The sequence below is a fragment of the Diachasmimorpha longicaudata genome, chromosome 10 (assembly GCF_034640455.1).
Source record: "Diachasmimorpha longicaudata isolate KC_UGA_2023 chromosome 10, iyDiaLong2, whole genome shotgun sequence".
Lineage (NCBI taxonomy): Eukaryota > Metazoa > Arthropoda > Insecta > Hymenoptera > Braconidae > Diachasmimorpha > Diachasmimorpha longicaudata.
Genome location: NC_087234.1, coordinates 4,197,342 through 4,221,703, shown reverse-complemented (window position 1 = coordinate 4,221,703; position 24,362 = coordinate 4,197,342). Strand labels below are relative to the sequence as shown.

Genomic DNA, 24,362 nt, shown 5'->3' with positions numbered 1-24,362 from the left:
TCTAATTTTTTACAGCTTCACTTCCTTCAACCTACCCCCCCGAGAATAATCACCAGGCATTGTACTCGATTTCGGAGATTCATGCTTTTTTAAGAGTCATTTTATCTCTGTATCAGGTCAGTGGACTGAACCTGTCAGGGTTTATCGATCTCTTTTAATGCACCTCATTTGTACAAAAATAAAATGATAGAAAAAACTCATTATTTGGAAGTGGAAATTGAAAAAAAATGAGTTATAGTAATGAAAAAAGGGGATATGCGGGATGAGAAGAAACGGGGAACCCCGAGTCCCCCTGTCTCCCACGCGGGTTGCCTGCCATATGGCTCTTTTTTTTTTTATTTCTCCTCTTTCTCGTTGCCACCCCTGTCTACTGTACACCCCAACACACGGTCCGCTCTTCCTGTCGCATTGAGAGGGCGCAGAAATTCAAAGTTTTAGCTGTTGCACACGTGCATTCCTTCTCTTGTGGCTCTTACGTACCATCACCGGTGCGTGGTTCCGGTTGTTTTTGCATTTTTGTATGTTTTCAGCATTATTTGATCATCAATTCCTCAACTGACTGGTAAAACACCGTTTTCGAAATTTTCGAAGAAATTTAACCGGTAGTTGGCCGCCAGTATTTCAAGGAATTTTGTTGCTCAAAAATTACGTTTTCATGAAAAAAATCGAATGAAAATTCTGAACGTGTGGATAAAAATATTCTTCAGTCAAACCTTGAATAAAATTTCAATCTAATTCAATTTAATTGTCAATGAAATTGAACATTTTATCATCTTTTCCTTTGGGTCATTAAAATTTATTCACAAAATTCTATTTATTCTGGTGAAGGTTCTTATTGATTTCCTGCAAATCGGTGATATTGTTCTCTCAGAAAAATTAAATGAATAAAATTCTTTCCGATTCCTCATCTCAAAGATGCCGTAAATTCAGAAGACAATTATCAGAAAAATAAATGACCGACCAACGAAATAAAAATAATTATCGTAAACATTAAAGAACAGGATCACGTTTTCACAAATTTTCTTGTGATCTTTTGGATCGAGAATGATCTCCCTGGAGTATCAGTAAGAATCTCATTTGAAAACAGGGGGAGAGGGGGATGACGGTTGGCAGCCCCTGTTATACGAAGAGTGAGGGATCGTCAACCCCTCCAACGGGGGAAAGCTTCCTTTATTCCATTCCCCCAATGCAAGCCTCACCCGGTATATTCGTTGGGGTTGTTTGGTATATGGGGTAAGCCATTTACTTCACTCCCCTATTCTCTATTTTCCCCATGTACTTCGTTGTACATAAGGGAGTGACCGAGTGAATCACACTTGGCCTGCTTTTGTCTTCTCCGATAAATTTTCGAAAAATCAGGTAATTATTTGAACCACCGTGCGATATCATCCCCCTGACGCTCAAAAAGCACTCGGTGGTGTCGAGTCCTTGAAAATTATGAGAACATGACTCGTGCAGAGCAATCTTATCCGTCTGATAGCGTCCAGCTGGCTAATCTCCGCGGACTTTGTTCTTTTGTTGAGAAAAAGAAAATCCGATGAAACGTTTTTTAAACGAAATAATTATCATTCGAGGGATGAAAATTGAAAATTTAATGAAAATGTTGGTGGTATATGTTGAGTATCTCGTTGCGATGCAGCGTAATTCCGCGACTCTGTTCTCTTTCGAAAATAACACACGGTTGACGTCATTCCCCAGCTCATACTCAACAGCGATACTCAATCGTCAATGCAGCAGTAGTCACTCTTACTACACATCGAAAACCTCACACAGCTGATTTGAAGTTTCTTTTTCTTCCAAAGGAGAGACCCTCCGCGAAAGAATTTATTCACCTTTGCAAATTATACACCTCATTAAAATATTCCCATAAAACGTAAATTTTAATTATTTTCTCATACAAATCATGCAAACTCCCTGCCTGATTTTAAAAAATATAAATTTTTCCCACCTCGGGAGTTTGTCAATCGAATAGCCCCTGAAATAGTTAATTAATCCTCACAGTCCTGGGGGTCAGGAGGGGCTGCAATAAATAATCAGTACCCTCACCACCCCCGCAATGACCAAATCAACAATTTCAAGTGAAGATCCATCGATCTTGCAAATCAAGAGACCTCACTTCCACTTCCTTCCAATAATATCATCAATGAAAAATTCACCACTAAAAAATGAAATATATTTCCCCAGCAATTTTTTAACAATTTACTAAACAAACATCGACCGATCGAAAATCCCCAGACCCCCGGGTCCCCGAATTGAGCAATCATCACCCTTTAAATTTCGTGTTAACCAACCGAAGCCGATAGAAGGTATACGACCCGGTGAAAAAAAAAGGGAATAAATTGGGAGCGTGCAACCCCCTCGTTAGCGAAAGATGCACCAAGGCATTTTGTGAGTAAGCTAGAAGGCGAATTGCCCCAGAGTGGCAATAGAGGGCTGTGCCGTTTCTTGACTTTGATTTATGGACAGCTGAAAGGCGCGTGCAATTCTCCACCGCACTCTCCAGCTAATCCGTTACGCTGACCCCCCTCATCCCCCTCCCTCCTCCCACATGCCCCTTTCTCCTCCTGACTCCCTCTTCTACATTTCCACGATTCAACAAGTGCTCCACGCGTTGGCTATTATCGGTTGTAAACGCCCTGGCGCTTACCAGGACTTTAACGATGTTGCCTCGGAAAATGTAAATGCCCCTCCTCCCCTCTCTTCCCCCCTGGCGCCCCCCTCTTGTGTGCTATCACAGCAATTAAATTTGAAATAATTGTTGGCGGAGCGTTGAGGGATAATGAGGGATAATGTCCGACGATAGAGAGGTGAGGGAGTGTGGGTCATCAGATGTTGGAAAATTTTATGGATTTGATGGATTTTTTGTGAATCTGGGTACAGGGACTGAGGGACGAGAATCCCTAAGTAATGTCCGTTCATATTTAGTTCCCATGGGTTTTGGGATTCTGATAATGTAGATTATCAGTGCAAAATCCAGATGAATCTTCTGGGAAATATGCGGTGAGAATATTACGATTATTGACATTGTCATTAGAAGATGATCTCGAAGTGTGTTTTTTCAAAAGAGAGGGATAGACGGATTCGAAATCCCTACGTTTGATGGGCAAACGAGGTAATAGCATCCCCGTGTAAGATGTCTCGAATTACATGAGGTGGGTGATAAAATAATTACCCCCCGTTTGGGGTGTCCAGATAGTCAAGAAAATGGTGTGTTTTGGTACTAGTGCAGAAAAGTAATTTTCGCCTGTCGAGAGGATTGTGGGACAACCGACGCGAAATATCTTTCTGACGAGTGTGGAATAATTTTTTTCATCAGAGATAAAATATTTATATTCTATCTGGGGAGAGGATCATACAAAGAATAATAAATTATAAATTTTTGGTTAAAAATTATAATGACTGCTTTGCAACAGTCTATATTCAAAACACTTGTGAGAAACTTCAATGCCTTGGAAGTTTGATGAAAGTGGTAGGTGATACTTGTGGTGGCACCTCGTGGAGTTGTCGTGAACTCTTTGAACGCCAGGGGCTCTCATGAGGATGCCACGACTTTCGAATTTACAGATGCAATCAGCCTACTTTCTCCTTCAGGAAGTTTAGGGGATTGAGATCCTCACGATTGACAATATTTTCCGGCAATTGGGATTTATTTTTCGTGATTTTTTCGGATGCTGCGGATGGATGGAAGGCGGTGGTGGGTGGTGTGCTGGAATGGCTAGATTCGCTGTAATTAAACGACCCCTATGAATTTTATGCTTAATCACTGGGGTCTCTGTCATTATTGGGACTGTCTATTACGAGGATGATTGCTTCGGGGGCTGATGACAAGGGGGGAAGGGACTGACGTCATTATCAGAGCGTGTTCTTCATCGGCAAGCCGACCCTCTGAGTCATGGTGTCTGTCTCGGGCCTTCTGTTGCTCTGCTGGAGACAATTCTCGGCATTGACTTACTTGAATGACATGAGCATTAAAAATTTATGGAGAAGATCGTTATTTCGTGGATGTTGCGGGGTAATTGTACCGATTATTAACTGGTTAATTGCGACTAAATCACGATTAAGCGGAAATGGAAGATCAGGCCATTAAAATTTTTAGGTTTGTCCCCGCTTACAATTGGTAATGAGTAACTATTGTTGACTATTATCAGTAAAGTGTCTAAAAAGGCTATTCAAAATCCTCAGCCATAATTCATAATTTATGATTATATCGATTTTGATTTAATGACTAGACATTTTTAATGAAAGCCAAATAAATTATGTTACAGAGTTGTGCAATGATGGGTCTGCAGGCCACGGCAGGTAAACGTAAACTGGAGGGAGGTGTGGGCTGCATGGAATTCGATATGGACATGGGTGAGAGCCCATCAAAACTCGGCAGAGTAGAGGGCAGCTGGTGGGCAATGGAGGAGAGTTACACACCACAACTGAATCAATCGTCATCATCGTACTACGACATGGAAGTTAATTCCCAATGTCTACAAACAAATCCATGCCAAGGAACGACAAGTTCACCGCCTGCAGCAACCCAGTTGCATCATCCATCCCAACATTATTATCATCAGCGTAGCAGTAGCAATGGTTACAATCAGTTATCGAGACCCCAGCCACAGTGGGGTACACCACATCATTACGAACCACCGACGATACGAAGGGAGGAGAATGGAAAGAGTTATTTGGAATTGGGCTCGAGTTACCGTGCTAATGAGAGATGCTGCGAGGGCTCAAGATCAAGCTGGTGTAGACGTGGTAGAGCGTGTTATAGACAACGTAGACTAGCCGTCCTTAATATATCAATGTGTAAACTCGCTAGGTATCGTCAATTTCCCGATCCAAGTTTGCATAGATCTGTACTCATATGCAATACCCTGAGGCATCTTGAAAGAGAGATGGAGAGAGATAGAAGTCCACCACCAATGGAGCCTGTTATACAAGCACCAATGGCACAATTACAACCACCTGAACAGGGTAGACTTACACCATTTCCAATGCCACCAATATCATCCAATGAAACTGATGTTGATTCGGGTATTGGTGACAGTGACGACAGCCGTTCAATAAATTGGGGTAGTGTATTATCATTGTCAAGTCAATCACCCCTTGATCCACTCAACAACAACGAGCTACTTGATGTTGATATTGGCCCTGAATTAGACTTAGACTTTATGCCTGGATGGAAATTAACACCACTTTCGGCTGATGATATCCTGAGAAGTACAAATGTATCGGTAACTGCGTCTACCGCAACGCAGGATCATCATGTCACCTCTTCAATTAGCACAAATACAACAACAACAAATGGTTGTAATACGAGTAGTAACCACGAATCGTTGATGTGCGTTGGTTCATAGCCACCGATACTGGCATCGTTGAGCCATCTCATCGATTTTTATCCACTTACGCACCAGGGTAAATAAATTTTTTAAATGGAATATTTATTCGTGGCTGTTGCTATCGATGGTGCTCCATTAATCATGTTTTTTTTTTTACCCGCGACGATGATATTACGAAATACTGAACAACGATGCACAGCGCCACGATCGGTAATACGGGATGACCCCGGTGTTACGGTGATACTTGTTGGCTGCATCGATGCTGAGGATGCAATGTTTTATTTATTTCACGTGAAATGGGAGTTACTGTACGGCTCGTGTCAATTACATGCCACTCCAATACCATTTACCTCGGTTTCAAGATTATTTTTTTACTTGTCGTTCTTTGATATCATGAGTTTTATCACCAAGTAAGCCACCAAAATTCTTTATTCAGTGCACTGTTCGATATTATTCTTGAAATTTAGAGGTGTTCCTTTTCAATCAATTCAATTCAATATTGTGAATGACAATTAAGGATATCCAAGGATTTTTGCTATTTTTTTCTCAGTTCTGAATACACACAACATTTTTTTTCGATACATTATTTAGGGATAGCTTAGTTTACCTCCTAAAAATTATTTGTGCGGATTTGTAATGATGTTATTCATTTATTTATCATCAGAGAATGAGGGGGAATGGTAATTCTAGGGGAAAAATGCTTGAATATCCTTAAAGTGAGTCGCAGCTCAAATTTCGGAAGAATTCAAACAGTGAGACAATGAAAAATTTACCATTAACAAAAACAAACACAAAGTCCATCATCATATGATTTGATTGTCATGAAATAACAATGAAAAATAAAATGAAATCCGTGCCGTACCTGTGTGATAATCAGGTAGGCAATGTTAAGTAACTTCTCGGATTTTCAACGATTTATTTTCTCCCCCCGGGCTGGGGATGCACGGTTCTGAGCAATTTCAAATGACCAGGGATAATTGTCGAGGTGTTAAACATTTTAGTGTCAATTTTATTCGTAACGTATTTGCCTCGACTATTCCTATAATTTTTTTCCATAACCGCTCACAATCGATTAGTAGACATCGCCTGCCTAGCTGGACAACGTTGACAATCCAAGAAATCAGACTGAACGTCACACGATGATTGAATTTATTTAATAATGTGAGAATTATCTGTTTTTGTTTTTAAATCGGTGATCAATCGTGATGACGTTCCTTGAACGGTATGTAACCGTCGTGGCCTACGCTCACACCTGATTCTGCACAGACATATATTTTCATTTTTGATTTTCTCTTTTTCCATTGTCAAATGGTGCTTTTTTTACGAATACGCAATCTATCTCAGCCAATATGCAACAGAATCGCCGATTAATTAACGATTTAATTTGTGACTTGTGATGAAACTAATTGGAAAATTTTCATTTTAAGGGGATATGCAATGAGTTTTTACACTTCACCACTGTTCGAGTTTTTTTAAATCTACGTTAAAGATCGATTTTTTTTATTGATGATCAATAACGAATAAATTTAAAAATGCAGTAATCAGTAAATACTTCTATGTTTTTTTTTCAGTTAAAAAAATTTGTAATAAATAACTCACTTGATAAATTAAACAACAATTGATTACCCACAAATCACAAGTGGAAAAAATAATTCGCAATCAGACCAAAAATGAAAATGTCACATTTCATGAAAAATTGAATGATTAACTAAATTTTTTTTAAAATCATTCTATAATCGATCATTAACCCACCAGACGCACTGCTCAAACAGCTCGTGAATTTCAAAACTCACGGTATTTTTCCTGAAGAAAAAAAATCATGATAAAACTGCATGCGAGCGTAGACGCGTACCGCCAATTCAATCGCGTTTATGATGAATAAAAGAAATACCGTCAAAAAGTACCTGGATTTATTAAATTATTTAGAGGTGAATTGTGAAAGAGAATTATAGGGTCTATTATCGCCGAGGGGGCACGTCACAGCGTCACTGATCTCCAAAGTAGTTTACAAAAAAAAAAAAATTGTAAAGAAAATGCGTGTGACGAGCCACTGATGTGCGAGATGACCCGTTATTTCTGTGAACTGTGGACAATGCAATTGATAGTGCAGGAGAATCGTATGTCCAACCAGCGCAGCTATACTTAATGATATTAAATGAAAACAAGGAGTAATAGAACAAATTGAGTTGGTGAGATAGCGGACAGGACTCGACTGATTAATACAAAACAGTAATTCATTGAAATTATGCAATTGCTATTATGGTTTTCTTTATTAAAGCAATATTAACTTAAATTGATTGATTTTTTTTATTGAATTACTTTCTTCCAATCTGTTGGACAATGGGAGGATTGAATTGCCGAAATCAGATTGCCAACAAATACTCAAAATTTAATATTTTTTTCGGCGGGACGCGTCTCGTGGAGGCCTTTGAGGAAGGTTGGGCGGGGAGGGGGAATGCTGGGAGTGATTTCCTCAAATTAAAAAGTAACTTTCGTTGACCCAGCAGTACTGGCGCGCAAATCGAATACAGGATGAATAGCGGAAAATTTGCCAGGGAAAGATGTCAGTCAGGAAAGTCGAGGAGTGTTTTATGAAGAGCGAAATAATTTCTAAAAACATGGATTCAAAATTTTCGGTAAAATTTTGAACAGTGACTTTTTCATTAGTTATTATATTCTTCAAAATAATTAATTTTACAAGTAAATAAATACGAAATTCATCGTTGCTAATTTTGTTTAGATTTCGATACGTTTACCGTAAGTTGCAGCAAAATTCACCTGACTTGACTTCCGAATCCCCCGAATTGAATTTTCCCCTGGCCAGAACACCGTCAGTTTCATCATGATTAAAATCGAATAATTGTACTCGCTGAAAGGGCTATGGAAGTGAGAGAAAAATAAATTTAATGCGGAAGCGTGACTGAACGGATAATGCAATTGCTCGAGAGATTAGTGGGCTGTGCACGGCATAAATGTTTCTTATACGTTTCACAATAAAGAATTATTGATTACTCGGTGACTACAAAGGTGAAGAGACGATGAAAAACAAGAAAGAACAATTGTAAATAGTATAAATAGTGATGCAAAAGGTTAATTTTAAGTGACGAGATAAAAAAAAATAGGTATAAAAATTTAAAAAATATACATAAGATATTATATATTATATATATACATATATATGAGAACAAGAAGTATATATATAAGATTACTATATATTTACCTTGGTAAGTGAACGGGGCGGTTTGAGAGATCTCACTTAATTCACGAATTCATCAATCTTGAGCCTAAAAAATCAATTTTCCGGTTCCCTTTCTTTCTTTTTTATATTTTATCTACCCTCTCTCATCTCATTCGGCCTATGACGATCGACTTAATCGAGAATCGTGCTAACGACATTATTCCCTGCAGTGACAATTCATCTTCCAATGTTATTACTTGTTGAAATTGCAAATGGAGATTTTTTTAATTATTAATTGAAAAATTTCTTCACGCTGGTCGTGTGGATTCTCGGCGCTAGTCGATCAATCGGTTCGATTTTGGCGATTTGAATTATTAGTGCGATTCAATTACAATCATGCATTCATAGACAGTCCCATTAAATTTTGTTTTCATTGGAAAAATCCCTTACAAAATGAAATTTACGATTTTTTTTGTCAATCATGTCTTGCCATTTTTTAAAAATCGTGGATCGTGGGAGATCGAGCAACGCCTCGGGAAACTTAGGGCAGGAAAGACAACACTGTACATTGTAAATAGTAGCGCAGAGGATGAAGGTTTACAGAAAGACAGAGTTAAAGTTGCATCGAATAAGAACATACGCTGTGAACTCGAAATAACGGGACAAAGCGAGCAACTCCAGAAGAATAAAAAAAAAATGGAAAATGAAAAAAAAATTGTTAAATCAGTGGACGAAATTCGAATTGAATAATGAAATTATTTATGAGAATATATAGTAATTACGAGTTTTATCGTTTCGCTTTGTCCATTGTGTGCTTCGAGTTTTCGCGTACTTCTTTAATAGATAAACAATAGGCAAAACAAAACAATGTTTCATGACTCACAGTATATTTCTAAAAAACGAGCCGATCACTGGCAATTACCCTGCACTCTCCATAACACCGCATCGAAAAACAAAAATTTAACTAATGAATTTGGATAAGTTAAGTGCAGATCTGTTGCCTCACGTTACGAATTTCAGACGAATCTGATAAATCAGGTGAATAAAAAATTGACAAAAATAATACAGATATAAAGAAATGATAAATCTAGTCTCAAGCGGTTCCAAGTCCCATAATATGCGAACGTATGATCGGCCGTTGTTTTAGCAGCAAAAATTGTATCACATACTGTGTTACCAAAATATCGGCAGTGGAAAAAACAAAAAGAAAAACTGGAAAAACAAACAATGAAAAAGGAGAAACAACACAATATGGACAGCAACAAAAACCATAAAAAACAATAAAGAGTATATTATTCTATATATAGCAATGTTTATTACAATTTATTGACCTTTCCCACTGCTCCTCATCAACTATAATATTCCCTTAAAAAATCTATTCCCATTCACGAGTATTGAATATCGTCAATTTGCTCAGTTTCTCCCATGGAGCACTCGACGTTTAACGAATAGTTATCGAAGTTCCCCGATATTTCCACATATTCTCCACTGACTTCTGTCGATTGTCGTTCTGAATTGTGGCTGCACTCCAGGTGTTTCAATATTTCGCTCTTCGAGTTGAAAGTCTCCTCACACTTTTCGCATTTGAGTATTTTTATTTCGTGTGTTTTTTCGTGCTTAACCATGTCATATTTCTGGTAAAATCCACGATTGCACACAGAACAGACGAATGGCCTTTCACCAGTGTGAATTCGCTCATGAACGGTCACAGCTGATCTTCGTGTAAAGGACTTGGAACAATATTGACAAACAAAGGGACGAACCTCGGCGTGAGCTTTCATGTGTTGGCTCAGATTGCTCGAGCATCTGTACTCCATATTACACAATTTGCAGGAATAGGGTCGCTCGCCGGTGTGGATTCTCTCGTGAATGAGTCTGGCTTCTCTGGAGATAAATGCATCACCGCAAAATTGACATAGGTGAGTTCGTTCGCACGTGTGCATCGACTTCACGTGATACCTTAAGGAGCTTTTATTCGCTAATTTTTTTCCACACTTGTCGCATTCAACTTTCGGCTGATCAACTTTGTGAATTCGTTCGTGATTGGACAGGTGGGTGCGCTTCGAAAATACTCGACTGCAAGTTGAACATTGAAAAATTGTCTGATCGATAGATCTCTGTTTTATACTTTCGATTATGTCGTTTAGGCTGTGAGTCTTTCGGTGGGACTTTAAGTCACTCATGGACTTGCATTTGCAGTCGCAGACCTGGAGAATAATTTTTTTTATTACAGATATGCACTTGCGCATACTATTAACAATATATTTTTAATTTAAAAGCGACCTTTTAACGGTAGCCCATTGTTTAAGAAGCATTTACTCAGTGAATTCTCAAATGAATTACACTCTATAATGAAAAAATGTCGAAATTATTCGATTTACCCGGTCTTATATAGATGTTTCTGGTGTCTCCCAATTATTGAGATAATAAACAGTGAATCCAATTTGATCTAATTCAATATTAAAAATTACTTACACTGCATTTATACGTTCCATCGCTGTTGCTATGTCGCTTGAAATGTGTATTCATATTGCCCCTTCGATTGAAAGTCATACCACAGATTGGACAAGCATATTTGTTAGTTCCATGAGACAATTTGTGTTGCCTTAATTGGATTCTCTTAGAAAACGCCTTTCCACATTGTTCACACACGTAGGGCTTGTTTCCATCGTGTTGGTTCATATGCTCCCGAAGATGAAACCTCAATAAATTGAAAAAACAAAACAAATAAATGGAAGACCTATCTTGTAGTGAAAATCATTGTAAAAAAATGTAAAAACTATTTACCTTGATCGAAATGCACTTCCACAAGTTTCGCACACATGTCGCTTTTTCCTAGCGGCATCCAGGTGGACACGTTTATGTCCCCTGAGATTATTCGAGTGTTTAAAGCTCTTTCCACAGAGATCGCAGAGGTAAGGCTTATCCTGACGATGAGTGGCCTCGTGAACATCCAGGCTGGACCACTTTTCGTACGATTTGTCGCATAATCCACATTTGAATAGTGCCCCTTCGCCGTTGTGAGCTTCAGTTATATGCGACTGCAAGTCCTTGCGATGGAGAAAGGACTGGGAGCAGTGCCCACATCGACGACTCGACCTTACTGACACCTGTTCAGGTGCCCCTGCCCCATCGTTATCATTCAGGAGAACATCCTTGCCTGAAGGATTGGCATCTGCTCTCAGTACGGAAGCGCTATCAGGTTCTGCATGGAATCCATCGTGTCCTTCTGAAGAGTTCATCTGCTCCGGTTGTTCCTCAATCATAACCTCAGCTGTTAACATCACTGGAGGGCTATGCACATCAGTCTTGGTTCTCTCTTCATTTTGGAACTGCAGGGGCTGCAGGATTAAATTATTCAGGTCTGCATGTAATACGAATTTCGATGGTTTTTCTTTTTCAGGACATGGAGAACTCGGGCTTTCCGAATTTTTGGGAAAATCGCAACTTTCGTGGGTGATACCATCGAAGAATGCCTCGGTTGTCGAGTGGAGTTCGTATTGGGATACGAGGGCTCGATATTTCTCTTCGTAATTGTACTGAAAAAAGAAAAAAAAACTGATAATCGCATTTTTGTATTCATCAATGGTAAATAAATATACTTGGCAAAAGCAAATTTATTTCTTAAAGCATGCGATTCTCACCTTATTTGGTAAATTCAAAAATTTCCTTAATTTCATATCATTCAATAAACTAGTTATCACAAGTGCATGTACACTCTCAATCCTTCCATGACAGTCTCCACATATTTTCTGTGGCAATCCATCTTCACTCTCCATGACAATCGGCAAATGAATTCTAATTTTCTCCTGAAGAGTGACCCCATCCTCTCTCCCATCGAAAATGTTGATGTATTCAGTAGCATTCTTTCCACAAATTCTACAAAGGTTCAAGAACCTCATTGTCATGTCCTCGAAGTGGTCTATGTTAACACTGATATTTTCAAAATTAAGATTATTCTCCTGTTGACTCTGCACCTCCTCATTTCCATCAATTTCATCTGCCCCATCGTTATCATTGGGGATATTACCATTGTAAATTGTGTTTTGATACTCCGAGCCTCCGCCCACATAGGTTTCCTGGCAATCGCTCAATTCTAAGGGATTTATGACGTCGCTGGATGAATACGAAGGCTTGAATGAGTCCAATTGACCTGGCTGCACTTCAATGCTGAAGAGAGTTGGTATTGCCCCTTGAGTGATGATTATCGGATTTGTTTTGCTCAGAAAATATTGGTCTTCTATGTGGTCCGAACAAATGTAGTAATTAAGGTGTAGTTCTTCGTTTGATTTCATTATTAAGTCTGGTCTACCACAGTTGTGAGCCCATACTGTAGCCCTACAGACACAAGCGGTAATAATTACCCTAAGTTGTCAGTGAAAATGCAACATAATGAATTGTCAATGGAATAATCCTTTGCTCTGTCATCATTAACTAAAAAATGAGCATTTAATGGGTGTGAATTAGTGGAGTTAATTAAGGTCTACATTCATGGAAAAAGACATTACGTCCATTTGATTTTTGGAGAGGAAAGTCTCCTAATAACATCAGCAAAATATTGGAGCTACTCTCTCGTAGACTAAGCTATAAATATGAGTAAATAAATGAGTAAAAGTTTGAACACTCACGTGTCATCATTCGGGAAGCTGACAAAAATGACATGACTCGAGTCTTCATGATCAGACGAGTATTTACAATTTGGTGCAGCACAGACGACTTTCATTTTTATTAATTCAATGTTAATTCAACAATTGAAACATTTCTTATCAACCCTAATCCTCAAACGGCGGGATTTCTCCTCTTTTCTGGGAATAATTGATGTCCGGAGCAAGTGGCAAACACCAATATTTACATTTACTCTCCAAAACAACATCACCTACGTCTAGGCATGACATAGAAGGGTGTTGTGAACCTTTGGTGCCTACAACAGAAGGTGACAAGTACCTCGGAACGCCATGCCTGGCGTTGTATCCTGGGTGTGTTCGGCCTGTGCTACACAGAGGTCGATACTTACAAATGCCCCTGGAAGAATGAGGGTTCCGCCCATCGCACACAGAGAGCACTAGTTACATTGTTGTTTAAAAATGAATGGATAATTCATGATAAAGTGTGGGCAGGACATAACCTCAATTTAGTGTTTTGATAAAAGTTTTAACCTCACTGTAGTCTTTATTTCGTGAATTGACAATGGGTAAAAATCATAGACATCAGAAGAATTTAAAGTCCGAAAGGGCAAAGGTGAAGTTGAAAACAAAAAAAGGGAAAACCCTCCCCAAAGGGCAAAATATCACAGACACGAGTTTCAAAGTGAAGAAGATAGTCATAAGGGAACAGTTAAAGTCTCACGAGTTGAGTGAGATTGTCAGTCGTCGTAAGTTGAACGTCAAGGAGTTGCTGAGCCGTCTTCAGCACCACAACTCAACAGTCCGCCAGGATGCCATCAGGGAGATGAAGGATATCCTTCAAAACTACCCACTGGAGCTCCTCAGCTGTCACCTGAACGCCCTCCTCCAGGGTGTCTCCTCTCTGGCGCTCGACAAGGAGAGAGACATTCGAAGGGACACCCTGAGGGTCCTTTCCCTTCTCTTGTCGCCCCTCTCCACGGAACAGCTCTCCCCGTTCTCTGAGATCCTCGTCTCCTACCTCAGGTGTGCAATGACACACATCAATCCGTCGATTAAGGAGGACTCCCTCGCCTTCCTCGACGTTCTCGTCAACTCCTGTCCCTCTCTCGTATCCAAAAATGCCCGGAAAATTCTCCCAAATTTTCTCGACATGATTTCCAATCATAATCAGGCATCCACGGCATCCCGACGACTCACAACGACGCTCAGCTCCAAAAATACCGCCATCAAGTGGAGAATCAAAGTTCTCGAGCGTCTCTCAAGCATCTTCAACTCGATCATCAGTGACCTCAAGCTTCAGAGAAATTTAAAGAGAAATTCAGAAGTCAAAAAAATTATTGTTGACAGCGACAACAACTGCCTCACTTCCCTCTGGGGAAATAACCTCGATATTTGTTGTCTTGGGGGCGATGATGAGGAGGGTGTGCTGGGTGAGGGATTCAGTGAAGATGATTTTAAAAATTACGTCAAGGTCCTCGTACCTCTGATGATGGACAGCTGGGTGGAGGTCAGGCCTAAGGACATGGAAGAAGATGGAGGCAGTCTGTTATCACAGGAGGCCGTGGAAACTCTCAGAGTTGTCGTGAAAATTTTTATCAATTTTTTGGACATTCTGGAAGTTCTTGAGGGTGTGGAGCTAGGGGAATGGTTCCGGGGTGAAGTTTCAGAAGGATTTACCAAGTTTTTTCTTGCGGGGTTCCCGTATGGAGTGATTAGGCGAGCGGAGAGGGCACGTAAGCGACAAGGAGACTTCGGAGAGGGAGACGAGGTCGGGATGGTCCAGGAGAATTTTGGCATTGGAGTGGTTCTTGCCGGAGTTCTCGGAAGGGGAACACTTGGCGAATTAGAGAGGGAGGGGTTGGAGAGGACTATTCAGTATGTTTGTGGTGAGTGCTTATAACATTTATTTAATAAATAAGTCATCATAGATTAGGAGAGGGAATTTTTTTCAATGTTTATGATGTCGATAAATTAATCTTGATTCAGAGCGATTGAGAACGTGGAGCAGTAATGACGCAGCTGCTTTGCCCATTTTATCCAATTTCTTAAGGATTTTATTTCTGAAGGCCAGTGAAAATTTGTACCGGAATGGCGTCAACCTTGGAAATATTCTCCGGGGGACTATCTCCACCGCCTGCAGGCAGCCAAAACGAGAATTACAAAGCCAATTGTTTGTCATTCTTGGAGAAATTGTCCTGGATCATCGCTTGAACCAACTCCAAAGGTAAGTGCACAATTTATTCTTGAGGGTTAGCGATGAATTGTTCATTTTTACACTTGTGTTTATAACTCGATTGATGAACTTGATCACAGGGAATCTTCATTCAGAAATTTCGTCAAAACTCTGCCAGATTTACTATTGAATGAAAGCATTCATGACAATACGATACAGATGTTGAATCGAGCTGTTCTGCAGCATGGAACTTGGATTCGTGGAGAATTAGCCAAGAAGCAGGACCAAATCATCGGTAAATAAATGATTTATTGTTTGAATAAATTTAAAAAATGATTGGCAGTCAACAAATACCTAAGAAGCAACCAAAAACATACGACGGAATGAGAAATAACTGGCAAAATCATAATCACTTTTTTCTTTCCCTCAGAAAACGCAAAGAGAATCGAGATTATTGGATCTCACGACGACAAAGGATCCAGACTGATGATTTGCAATTTATTACACTTCTTGGACGGCCAGATATATTTCTAATAAATTCCCGATGCTATCCACCACTGTCAGGAATATGTAAATAATTATTTCTGATTATATTTTGTACAGCCTAATTTTTCTTGAACATTCAGTGCTTTTATTTCATATCTTTCGACCCACGTTAATCTATATCACATCGGGGTCCTAATACATTATTTCTTCAAAAAATGTTTATCGTTGATAATTATACATTAGTTGCATTATAGAATACTGTAGTACATAGGGTAAGGAAGGACGAAATCAGGCATGCGACTGTAAAAAAGTAGTTTTGGTAGAAAATCCCTAGAGTTAAAATATGGAAACTCAAACATTTCTTCGCATTAAATTTGTCAATTTTCTGAGAATTCCGAGGTGCCCCATTTCGCCTCGCTGCCCCATTTTGCCCAAGGCTTCATTATTTAAAAAGGCAATTATGCAGAAGAATGAAGCGCCAATCATTCTTTCATAATTGGAAAAATAGAATACAAGTTTCTGGAATAATCTCTCGGATTGCTAGATGTCACATAAGATGGACTTTTTAGGGTACTCTAAAACTTGGTAACATTACTCTCCTCATCGTCCACGAATGCCATGTTATCCACCCCCACCTTGTCCTGCTCCTCCCCCGCCCTCACGTCCACAACATTTTCGACACTGGGGGTTAGTGGCAACACCGGGGTATCCCGGCTCAATTTGGGCCAGTCAGCGGCCTTCAACTCCTCCATAACTCTCAAGTACTCCTTTCTGCTCTTCTCCGGCTGGTAAAACTTGGCCTTCGCCTTTCTCTCGATAACAAAATCGATTATAAACATCTCCACAAAGAGACAGATCAGGAAATTGGCCAGGGCCATGGCCAGGATGATAAGAGGCCAGTCGTAATTTGGGGGAAGTTGGAGCTGCAGAATCTGAACGATCCACTGCGCAGGCCGAAGAGTTATGTACGCGCAGACTCCGGTTAACGCAATAATCGAGCATATAAATGAATTGTTTGTGTAAATGGCCCTTCTATAGGGCTTTCCTCGTGAAAAAATCACCGCTGTTGTTATGTATTGGAACATCGATATGGAAAATACTGAGTAGTTCTCGTAGCTCGTGTAATGGAAAAGTTCGTGACTGACGAATGGCGTGAACCAGGCGAATTGCTGAACCCCGAAGAAAGCTACTGCCTGGAATGCCGACATTATGGACATCTGCAGGATCAGAGAGGTCAGGGGAGTGAAGGAGAGGATGGAGGTCATTGGCGGGTGAGACGCCAATTTGCCGGCGTAAGCCTGAGTCTTCCCGAAGAAAAATGCAAAGTTCACGATCAAACATATGTCGATAAACAGAAACTCGATGTCGGTGAGATTCGAGTCTATCGAGTAGAGAATTATGGTGGAGAGGAACTCGGTTAAGGCACATGTCACCATGAATTTGAAGATTCCGAAAGAGGTTACTAGAGCTGCTCGCCCCTGACGAATTACTTTTGGCACGCAGGTGATGTCTGGAATCCGGGAGGTGAAGGGTGACGCCACACTGGAATGTAAATATGTGTTCGAATTTATATATGTTGTACAATCGAGGTCGATAACGATATTAATCGTTGAGGAAAAAATTTATCCGAATTCATTCATTATTTTTTTCCCTAAGATAGGCAGTTCAAAGCGATGTCTACGACATTTTGAGATAAGATAGAAAAAAATCGATTTCGTTATCACCTTGATTCAGCCTCAGACAGTGATATTCCTGCATGCGCTGCTCTCAGAGCCCCACAATCATTCGCCCCATCTCCGCACATTGCTGGAATGGAAGGTACGAACTCGAGTAAATGAGTGTTTATGCAATTCATAGACGAAAAATCACATATTTCGACACATACCGACATAATAGCCAAGCTGCATTAACTCTGAAACAAGCTGTTGCTTCTGGTCACTCGTCATCCTCGCAAAGACAGCCCCCCTCACACAAATCTTTGGCACCAACTCTGGGTAATGCTCCCTCAGGAGCTGCCACGTCTGCCCCGTCAATGCGAATCGATAATTTGGGGCAGGAAATCCTCTCTCAATGGCTTCGTAATTGATCTTCAGATTTCCTCTCCGAAGGGTTGGCTGTGCAGGGACCCCCTGCACATTGAAGTAAATCTTGGCGTCGGCTTTTTGCTCTGAGGGTATAATAGTCACGTTGATGACAGTCTCGTCCCTCTCGAGAATTTTACACTCCTTAGCGACACTCACAGCCGTCTGGATATTATCACCCGTTATCATCAGGATCTGAATATTCGCTTCCCTCAGTTCCTCAATCACTCTGATCGTCGGCTCCTTCAGCCGGTTCTCGAGAATCACAAGACCCAGGAACTCCAGGTCCCTCTCAATCTGATCCCTGTGCATTTTCTGAATTTTGGTGAAGTTGGAAGTTATGAAGCCCCTTCCAATGGCGATTACCCTGTAGCCTTGCTCCGTATACTTTTGCAACTCGGACACAATGTTAACTGGAATAGTTTCCGGTTTACTCAGACTGAGAATCATCTCCGGTGATCCTTTTGTATAGATCCTGAAGTGATCGGTCCCCAAGACCTTAACAACGGTAGACATACGTTGAAGTGAACTTGAAAACTGGTACTGCTGGATAATTCCAATTTCCGACACTTGATTCATGTTCTCGGTGAACATTTGGGAGGAGTCCTCAGGTGGCTTGACCACGGTTGGAGCCAGGAGGTCGTATTTGCTTGTGTCCTCGACGTCTGGCTCCTCCAGGATCCACCCGGTGCTCTCAAACATTTTTACGTCCAGGGGATCGCCACAGAGTTGATCGTTTATAAGGGTCAGACTGTGACAGACCAGCATTCCCTCGAATATCGCGTGGTTTCTCAGCTTTGGAATGTCCTTCTCAGCTTCCTGAAGACTTGCATCTGTATTTGGAACCACTCCCCACATGTCTAGACCATCTTCTGTGAGTGTTCCTGTCTGTTGAGTTCATAATAAGGTGGATGTGATTATGATGGTATTTTTAGGGGATTAAAGTAGTGAATATCGTAAGAGTAAGTAATTACTTTATCGAAACAAATGCAGTTAATACTCCCAGAGACGTTGATCACCCGGCTATTTATGCAATATATCTGGGCTTTCTTAAGCCTCGCCTGGGCGTAGAGTTTTCCAACGGTCATAGCAGCCGGTAGAGCCGGTGGAATGACAATTGTAATGACGTCCAACGCCTTGATGGCAATGTAGGAGGCAGTGACACCTCTGGAGGCCTTTGTCACAACGGTGTAGACAAATCCCAAAAATGATATCACCGCCAGGATCCCTATGAACTTGTAGGAATCTTGATCGAATTTGAAATCGGCTGGTGGGGGGTATAGAATAGCAGCAACCAGGGCACCTCTGTTTGTCTGAAGGCCAGTTCGAATGACTCGTGCGAGAACTGGGCCGTCTCCGTAAAATCTAAGTGCCCATTGAAACGTTTATTCAATACTAAATTCAATTAAAATTCAAATACAAAAAGATGTTATTCAATTGCACTGTTTTATGTCTCCTGACATCACAGAATGTTTTTTAGTTACTATGAAACTAGAAATTTTTATTACCTCGTTTGAATTATTATTGTTCCACTATACAATGTATGTTGAGAGCATTCTTTCCGATCGTAAAGAATTTTTTTTGGAGTTAGGGGGGTTTTAGTGACTGGTACAGATTCGCCTGAAAAATAACGATGGAGAAAATATAGTTTAGCTTCCGAATGGGAGTCTCAGAGCCCAGAGTGCTAATAAACGTTAGGGAGCTTCGGTTACAGGGTCAGGGGGCCGAGTCTCTCACGAATAGAAATTTTACCTGTAAGCATCGATTCATTGAGAATACAATGTCCAGTAAGTAGTACTGCATCGCAAACAACAGTCCCCTGATGTCTCGGTAGTTCGATAACATCTCCGGGGACAAGCTCAGCACTGGAAACCGTGTCGAAGGTCCCACAACTCCTCCTCACACGCACCATCTCAGTCGAAGCCACTGTTCCATGAAGATTTTTCTGATTCTACAATCCATATCAACATTAAGTTAACGATCATTAACCACTAAAGAAGCATAATGACACGAGTGGACAAAATATCATGCAGATAATCGTCTCTTTGAATTCTTACGCGGCGTGTTTGAAGGATGGAACTGCTTATTCCAAACAGGGACATGAGTATAATTGCTGCTGTGTAATAATAGTAGCCATCGGCAAACCAGACAGCCAATGTGAATACTTGAAACATGTAAAATGGGTTGAATACTTCGAGCAATAGCAGAACCATTATGCCCTGCAGTGGCACTATTATCTCGTTTTTTCCATACACTATTCTCCTGAAAATTCAACGGACAATGAATATATTAAATATTTATCCATTATTATATCCAAATTAACATTATTGAAATTAAATCCTTGACTGAAACGTGTTGATTGAAAATGATTAGCAAGCAATGACTTTGAATTTTCTACCTCAACAGTTGCTCCTCTTTGGAGAGACCTTTATTGAACCCTAGATGCAATTCCGTGCAGGGCACGTACTTATCCAGTGCCACGAGCATTGCAAATTCATTTTGAATTTCGTCCCATATGTAGCATTGTTTTTTGAACCAAAAAGCACGATATTCCAAGACATCGCGTTTTGTACCGTTTTCCAAAGTTATGCTCAATTTTTTCCCTTCAATGCTAGTCACTAATTCGGGGTCAGGATTACCCAGTCTTTTTAGCATCTCAGGAGATCTGTAATAATTTTTTTTTGATTATTGTTGCATCTTTTGAAATTGACTATTCACCTTAAATTCTTTGTTCCAATAACTCGGATGTCCTTGACAGAATATGTTTTGTATTTTCCTTGATAATCGTCCTGAAAAGAGAGTAAAAATTGTCTTATAAATAAAAATTTATAAGTATACAATTATACTTTTAAATGAGTAGTAATGATGATAATAAATTGAAGGAAAGGTATGAAAAGTTTGCAATTATAGCAAGAAGAAATTATGATTACGCAGTTGTTGGAATTTTTTTAATGAAACAAGCTAGCTTTAGTGGAGTAGTAGCAAAAAACGGTCAAGTGTTATCAATAGTTTCACACTCAACGATCACTAACATGTATTTATTGTTCTTACTATTAGGAGTAATCTTGTCGCTCGACTCAACGGACATTTTCGATAAGTGGCGTACAACTGCAAATGAGGATACCAATGGAAGAATAATCGGAGAATTCCAAGTGTTAACAGGTAAGTGACATACGTCACAAATGTGCAGATGTAACTGCGTTCGTAGCCATTTATTTGCTGAAATAATAAGCAATAAACAACTTTGTTATCCGAAATTTTATTCTCCCGAGTATTTTTGTTTCTCATTTACCAATTCTTCAGTGTCATGACCAGAATTAATTTTCTGCCACGTCGGATCCGACTTTTTATCAGTATTTAACCCTGAAAAATTATTGCAATATAAATTTAAACTTCCTAAATGTAAAGTAGATTTTTTAAATTTTAATAAATTGATTTCGATATTGAAAACTGCTGATTTTTGTCTCAACTTGTAGAATCTAAATAATTTTCAATGACTAAGGTAATGCCATCACAAAATTTTTGGAAATAAATTTTGTTCTCTTTGCTTCCCTTTGAAGCGTCAAATTGATTTTCATTCAACATATTCTGATCTCATTTTCTATCAGTTCGATCTCATACCACATTCAACCATTACAACTCGTGAAAGTAAATGGTTATTATCACACGCGCTGTGACCGATGCTAATATCACGGTCAAACGAGTTTTTCCTTTTTTTCTCGCACAATCACAGATTATTTTCTCGTAATAAATTTATCATATTTTACCATTGAGATTTGTCATAACGTCCGCTGCACTAATCCAGTGAAGCAAACTTTCCTCAAGTTTCTAATGCAGATGGGCCTTGTTTTTGGACGGAGGGAACTTCCGTGTTACTGAAAGAACAAATAAAACTGCTCATCTGACTCAGCATGAACTCGTAGAAACACTCTAGGGGTCATCAAGCGTGAAGACATGACGAAATACTACTAAATTTTTTATTTTCGGGGTCATTACGATAGATCTATGATTTGGACTCTGGGAACCTTGATTCTTATTAGATTATTTTTTTTTTCAAGCGTAACTGTCAGCCATTTATCCCTTCTCTATCAGTTAAACTCTATGTTTAGGCTTAATTATGTCGTTGAAAATATCCGTCGACGGGAGAAAAAATTATTAATGAAAATAATTATCAAAAATTCCAAATTTAATGATTTACCACTACGATTGCACTGCTTTTTTATTGATTTATTTACATCATTCTTTCTCCCGTCACTGCACTATTTTTTTATTCTATACTCGCGTAGTTTAGCAAAAAAATAAAAACCTGAAATAATATTTATCATCCTTCAATAGCCTGTCAAATTGAATCGTCTCGTGAAGAAGGCAACAAAGAGATATTCAAGAATTTATCGGCGAGCTCGAACGTGACAATTGCCTCCAATATTTAATAATAAAAGACTCCACCTGCGTACACAGCGTGTGGACAAAGTCATAATTTTTCAGGCGATAGGCTCTTGAAAAAAAAAACCTTCCGGTTGTTTTCAGACTGCAGATTTTGTCTATATTAACTGAAAACTATTGAACTATATACGCTGAAGTCGCAGTAAATGAAACTCTTTTACGCGATAAGGTTGCCATGATTAGTCCTTCACTTGCTGCAAATGTGGTGGACATTGGGGGAATTAACATATTGATAATGATAACAGTTATCGCGCCGGAACCTTAGTCGAGTGACTAAGAAGTGATTTTCATCCATTTCTGTCAAATAGAAAAGTTCTATGGGTTTCTTTTTATTTTCAATTCTAATTGCTATTGTTTCTTTAAAAATATTTTAATAATTCTTGCTAAATTGATGTGTCGATTAAAAGAAAAGATTGTTAACTTTTGAGGGACAGGAAGCAATGGTGACTTCTGGACCATAGCATTCAAAATTTTTATGTTCCGATAAAGGAAGAGTGTTTTTTTCTCAGGTTGCTCTAATTATTTTATATCCATAATGCTTCTTTATGGCGACTATAACAAATTAATTTTTATGCACTAATCCTGTAAAAACTATTTACTTTTTGATATACAAAATGCAATAGTAATGAAACGAATAAGTCATCAGCAAATTGATCTCTTGAAGAGATAATGCCACGATAATGATGTATTTATGGCAATCAAACTGCAACGATTCATGAATAAATCCAATTATTAACTACTATATGTAGCACTCACTACAACTATGTACCGATACCACTGCAAAATTAAAAATGGCGAAACAATTAAAATGGAATAAAAAATTAATGTTAATAAAAAAATGAAGGACGCGACTGTGATACTGACGGTGAACGTTACACTGGAAATGTCTTAATGGTTAGAATTATTATACATGAAAGGATCTGATGGGGACGATATAGGTAGTATCGAGGTCATTAAACGCACCGTGATGACACTGGTACGTGGTCAGTTTTTTAGTGGAAACTAATGATGTTGTCGCGTGATGTAACGATTTTACTTTCATTTTGTGAGTCAAAGGGCATTATTGGACGGTTACCAGCCACCTCGACTCATAGTTTTTAAATTAACAAACAAGTATTTCGCTAATAAAAACATTAACAAGCCTCTCATAATTTTTTTGCCCACTGCGATAAAACTAAAAGCAATATTCAAATAAAACCTTCAGGCGTCAAATAATTTTACTGAAAATCATCATTTTTTCGCTGTGTTAGATCTTCCGTCTTTTTACCGACTATAAACAATTGAATTTATTAAATAATAAAGTGTAATAAGTAATGAGAGTCCAAAGTATTTTGTGAAGCGAGAGAGAAATTTTTTTTTATCTTCAACCGATTTTTCAAAGTCCACAGCCTCTTCTCCGATTTTCCTCAGATATAATCACAAAAATCTTATCTTCAGTCACCACTGGGGCATTAACTCACCTCCGTAAAACCACGGGCACCAGAAATTTCTAAATCTCGCGAGATAACCGGGACCACTTGAAAAATCTGTTTGCTTTTTCTTATCAGCGAGAAAAAAATTTTAAACAGTCATTAAATCCACATTTCTGTTCCTAGCGTCGGTCGGGCTGAGGGAAATATTTTTTTCTTCTGCACATTTATGAAATAGTTTATTGCTCCCGTCACTGATAAATAAGGGATAAAAATTTAATTAGGCAATTATTCACTCGGTACGTTTTCTTTAAAAAAAAAAAATTACTTGTACACACGATTGAAAATCCGGCGCGGAACTGACACTTGCCCCGACTGCCACTCGTCTCAGTTTCGTTCTGTCATGTGAAAATAAAAAACTCCCACCACTGTCACCACTTCCCCCTACTCCTCCCTGATTTACGTGTGCACCTGGAGATTAAAATGCATTTCCTCAGACGAGAGAATTTTTTCTCAACGAAAAATATTCATTAGAATTGACAAATCAAATCCACCTTAGAATAGCTAATAAATTAATTAATAAATGCATTCTCCATTATTTTATCCAATTCTTCGAAAAAATATACATATAAACTAT

At 39.2% G+C, this 24,362-nt stretch overlaps 4 protein-coding genes across 11 annotated transcripts in view; 2 read left to right on the top strand and 2 right to left on the bottom strand.

Annotated features, from left to right (window-relative positions):
• LOC135166420 (uncharacterized) overlaps positions 1-9,810 on the top strand; it is a 96,653-nt gene extending 86,843 nt beyond the window's left edge. For all 4 annotated transcript variants that reach the window (XM_064128626.1, XM_064128625.1, XM_064128627.1 and 1 more), the window contains one exon: positions 4,266-9,810. In XM_064128626.1, coding sequence (XP_063984696.1) covers positions 4,275-5,348 — 1,074 coding nt within the window. In that variant the 5' untranslated portion in view covers positions 4,266-4,274 and the 3' untranslated portion in view covers positions 5,349-9,810. The remainder of the gene's footprint in view (positions 1-4,265) is intronic.
• Positions 9,595-13,413, bottom strand: LOC135166411 (zinc finger protein 37-like). The gene is made up of 5 exons (XM_064128598.1): positions 13,137-13,413; positions 12,153-12,846; positions 11,296-12,047; positions 10,984-11,209; positions 9,595-10,715 (listed from the first exon to the last, which is right to left on the bottom strand). The coding sequence occupies exons 1-5, from the start codon at positions 13,229-13,231 to the stop codon at positions 9,894-9,896; spliced, it is 2,589 nt and encodes an 862-aa protein (XP_063984668.1). The 5' UTR covers positions 13,232-13,413; the 3' UTR covers positions 9,595-9,893.
• Positions 13,414-13,695: 282 nt separating this feature from the next.
• On the top strand, positions 13,696-15,925 carry LOC135166416 (testis-expressed protein 10). The gene is made up of 4 exons (XM_064128618.1): positions 13,696-15,019; positions 15,120-15,357; positions 15,447-15,601; positions 15,737-15,925. Exons 1-4 carry the CDS (start codon positions 13,696-13,698, stop codon positions 15,838-15,840), a joined length of 1,821 nt encoding a protein of 606 aa, XP_063984688.1. The 3' UTR covers positions 15,841-15,925.
• On the bottom strand, positions 15,915-24,099 carry LOC135166410 (polyamine-transporting ATPase 13A3-like). Of its 5 annotated transcripts, none has more exons than XM_064128596.1 (14): positions 24,064-24,099; positions 23,777-23,979; positions 21,641-21,748; positions 21,166-21,236; positions 20,925-21,092; positions 20,592-20,662; positions 20,272-20,538; positions 19,931-20,135; positions 19,626-19,824; positions 19,382-19,493; positions 18,848-19,238; positions 17,678-18,761; positions 17,517-17,598; positions 15,915-17,334 (listed from the first exon to the last, which is right to left on the bottom strand). In XM_064128596.1, the coding sequence occupies exons 3-14, from the start codon at positions 21,654-21,656 to the stop codon at positions 16,368-16,370; spliced, it is 3,633 nt and encodes a 1,210-aa protein (XP_063984666.1). In that variant the 5' UTR covers positions 21,657-21,748; positions 23,777-23,979; positions 24,064-24,099; the 3' UTR covers positions 15,915-16,367. The 5 variants fall into 5 exon arrangements, with proteins under 5 accessions (XP_063984666.1, XP_063984665.1, XP_063984664.1 ...); XM_064128595.1 differs by having other exon boundaries at positions 24,054-24,090; XM_064128594.1 differs by having other exon boundaries at positions 21,641-21,766; positions 23,777-24,089.
• Positions 24,100-24,362: the final 263 nt, after the last annotated feature.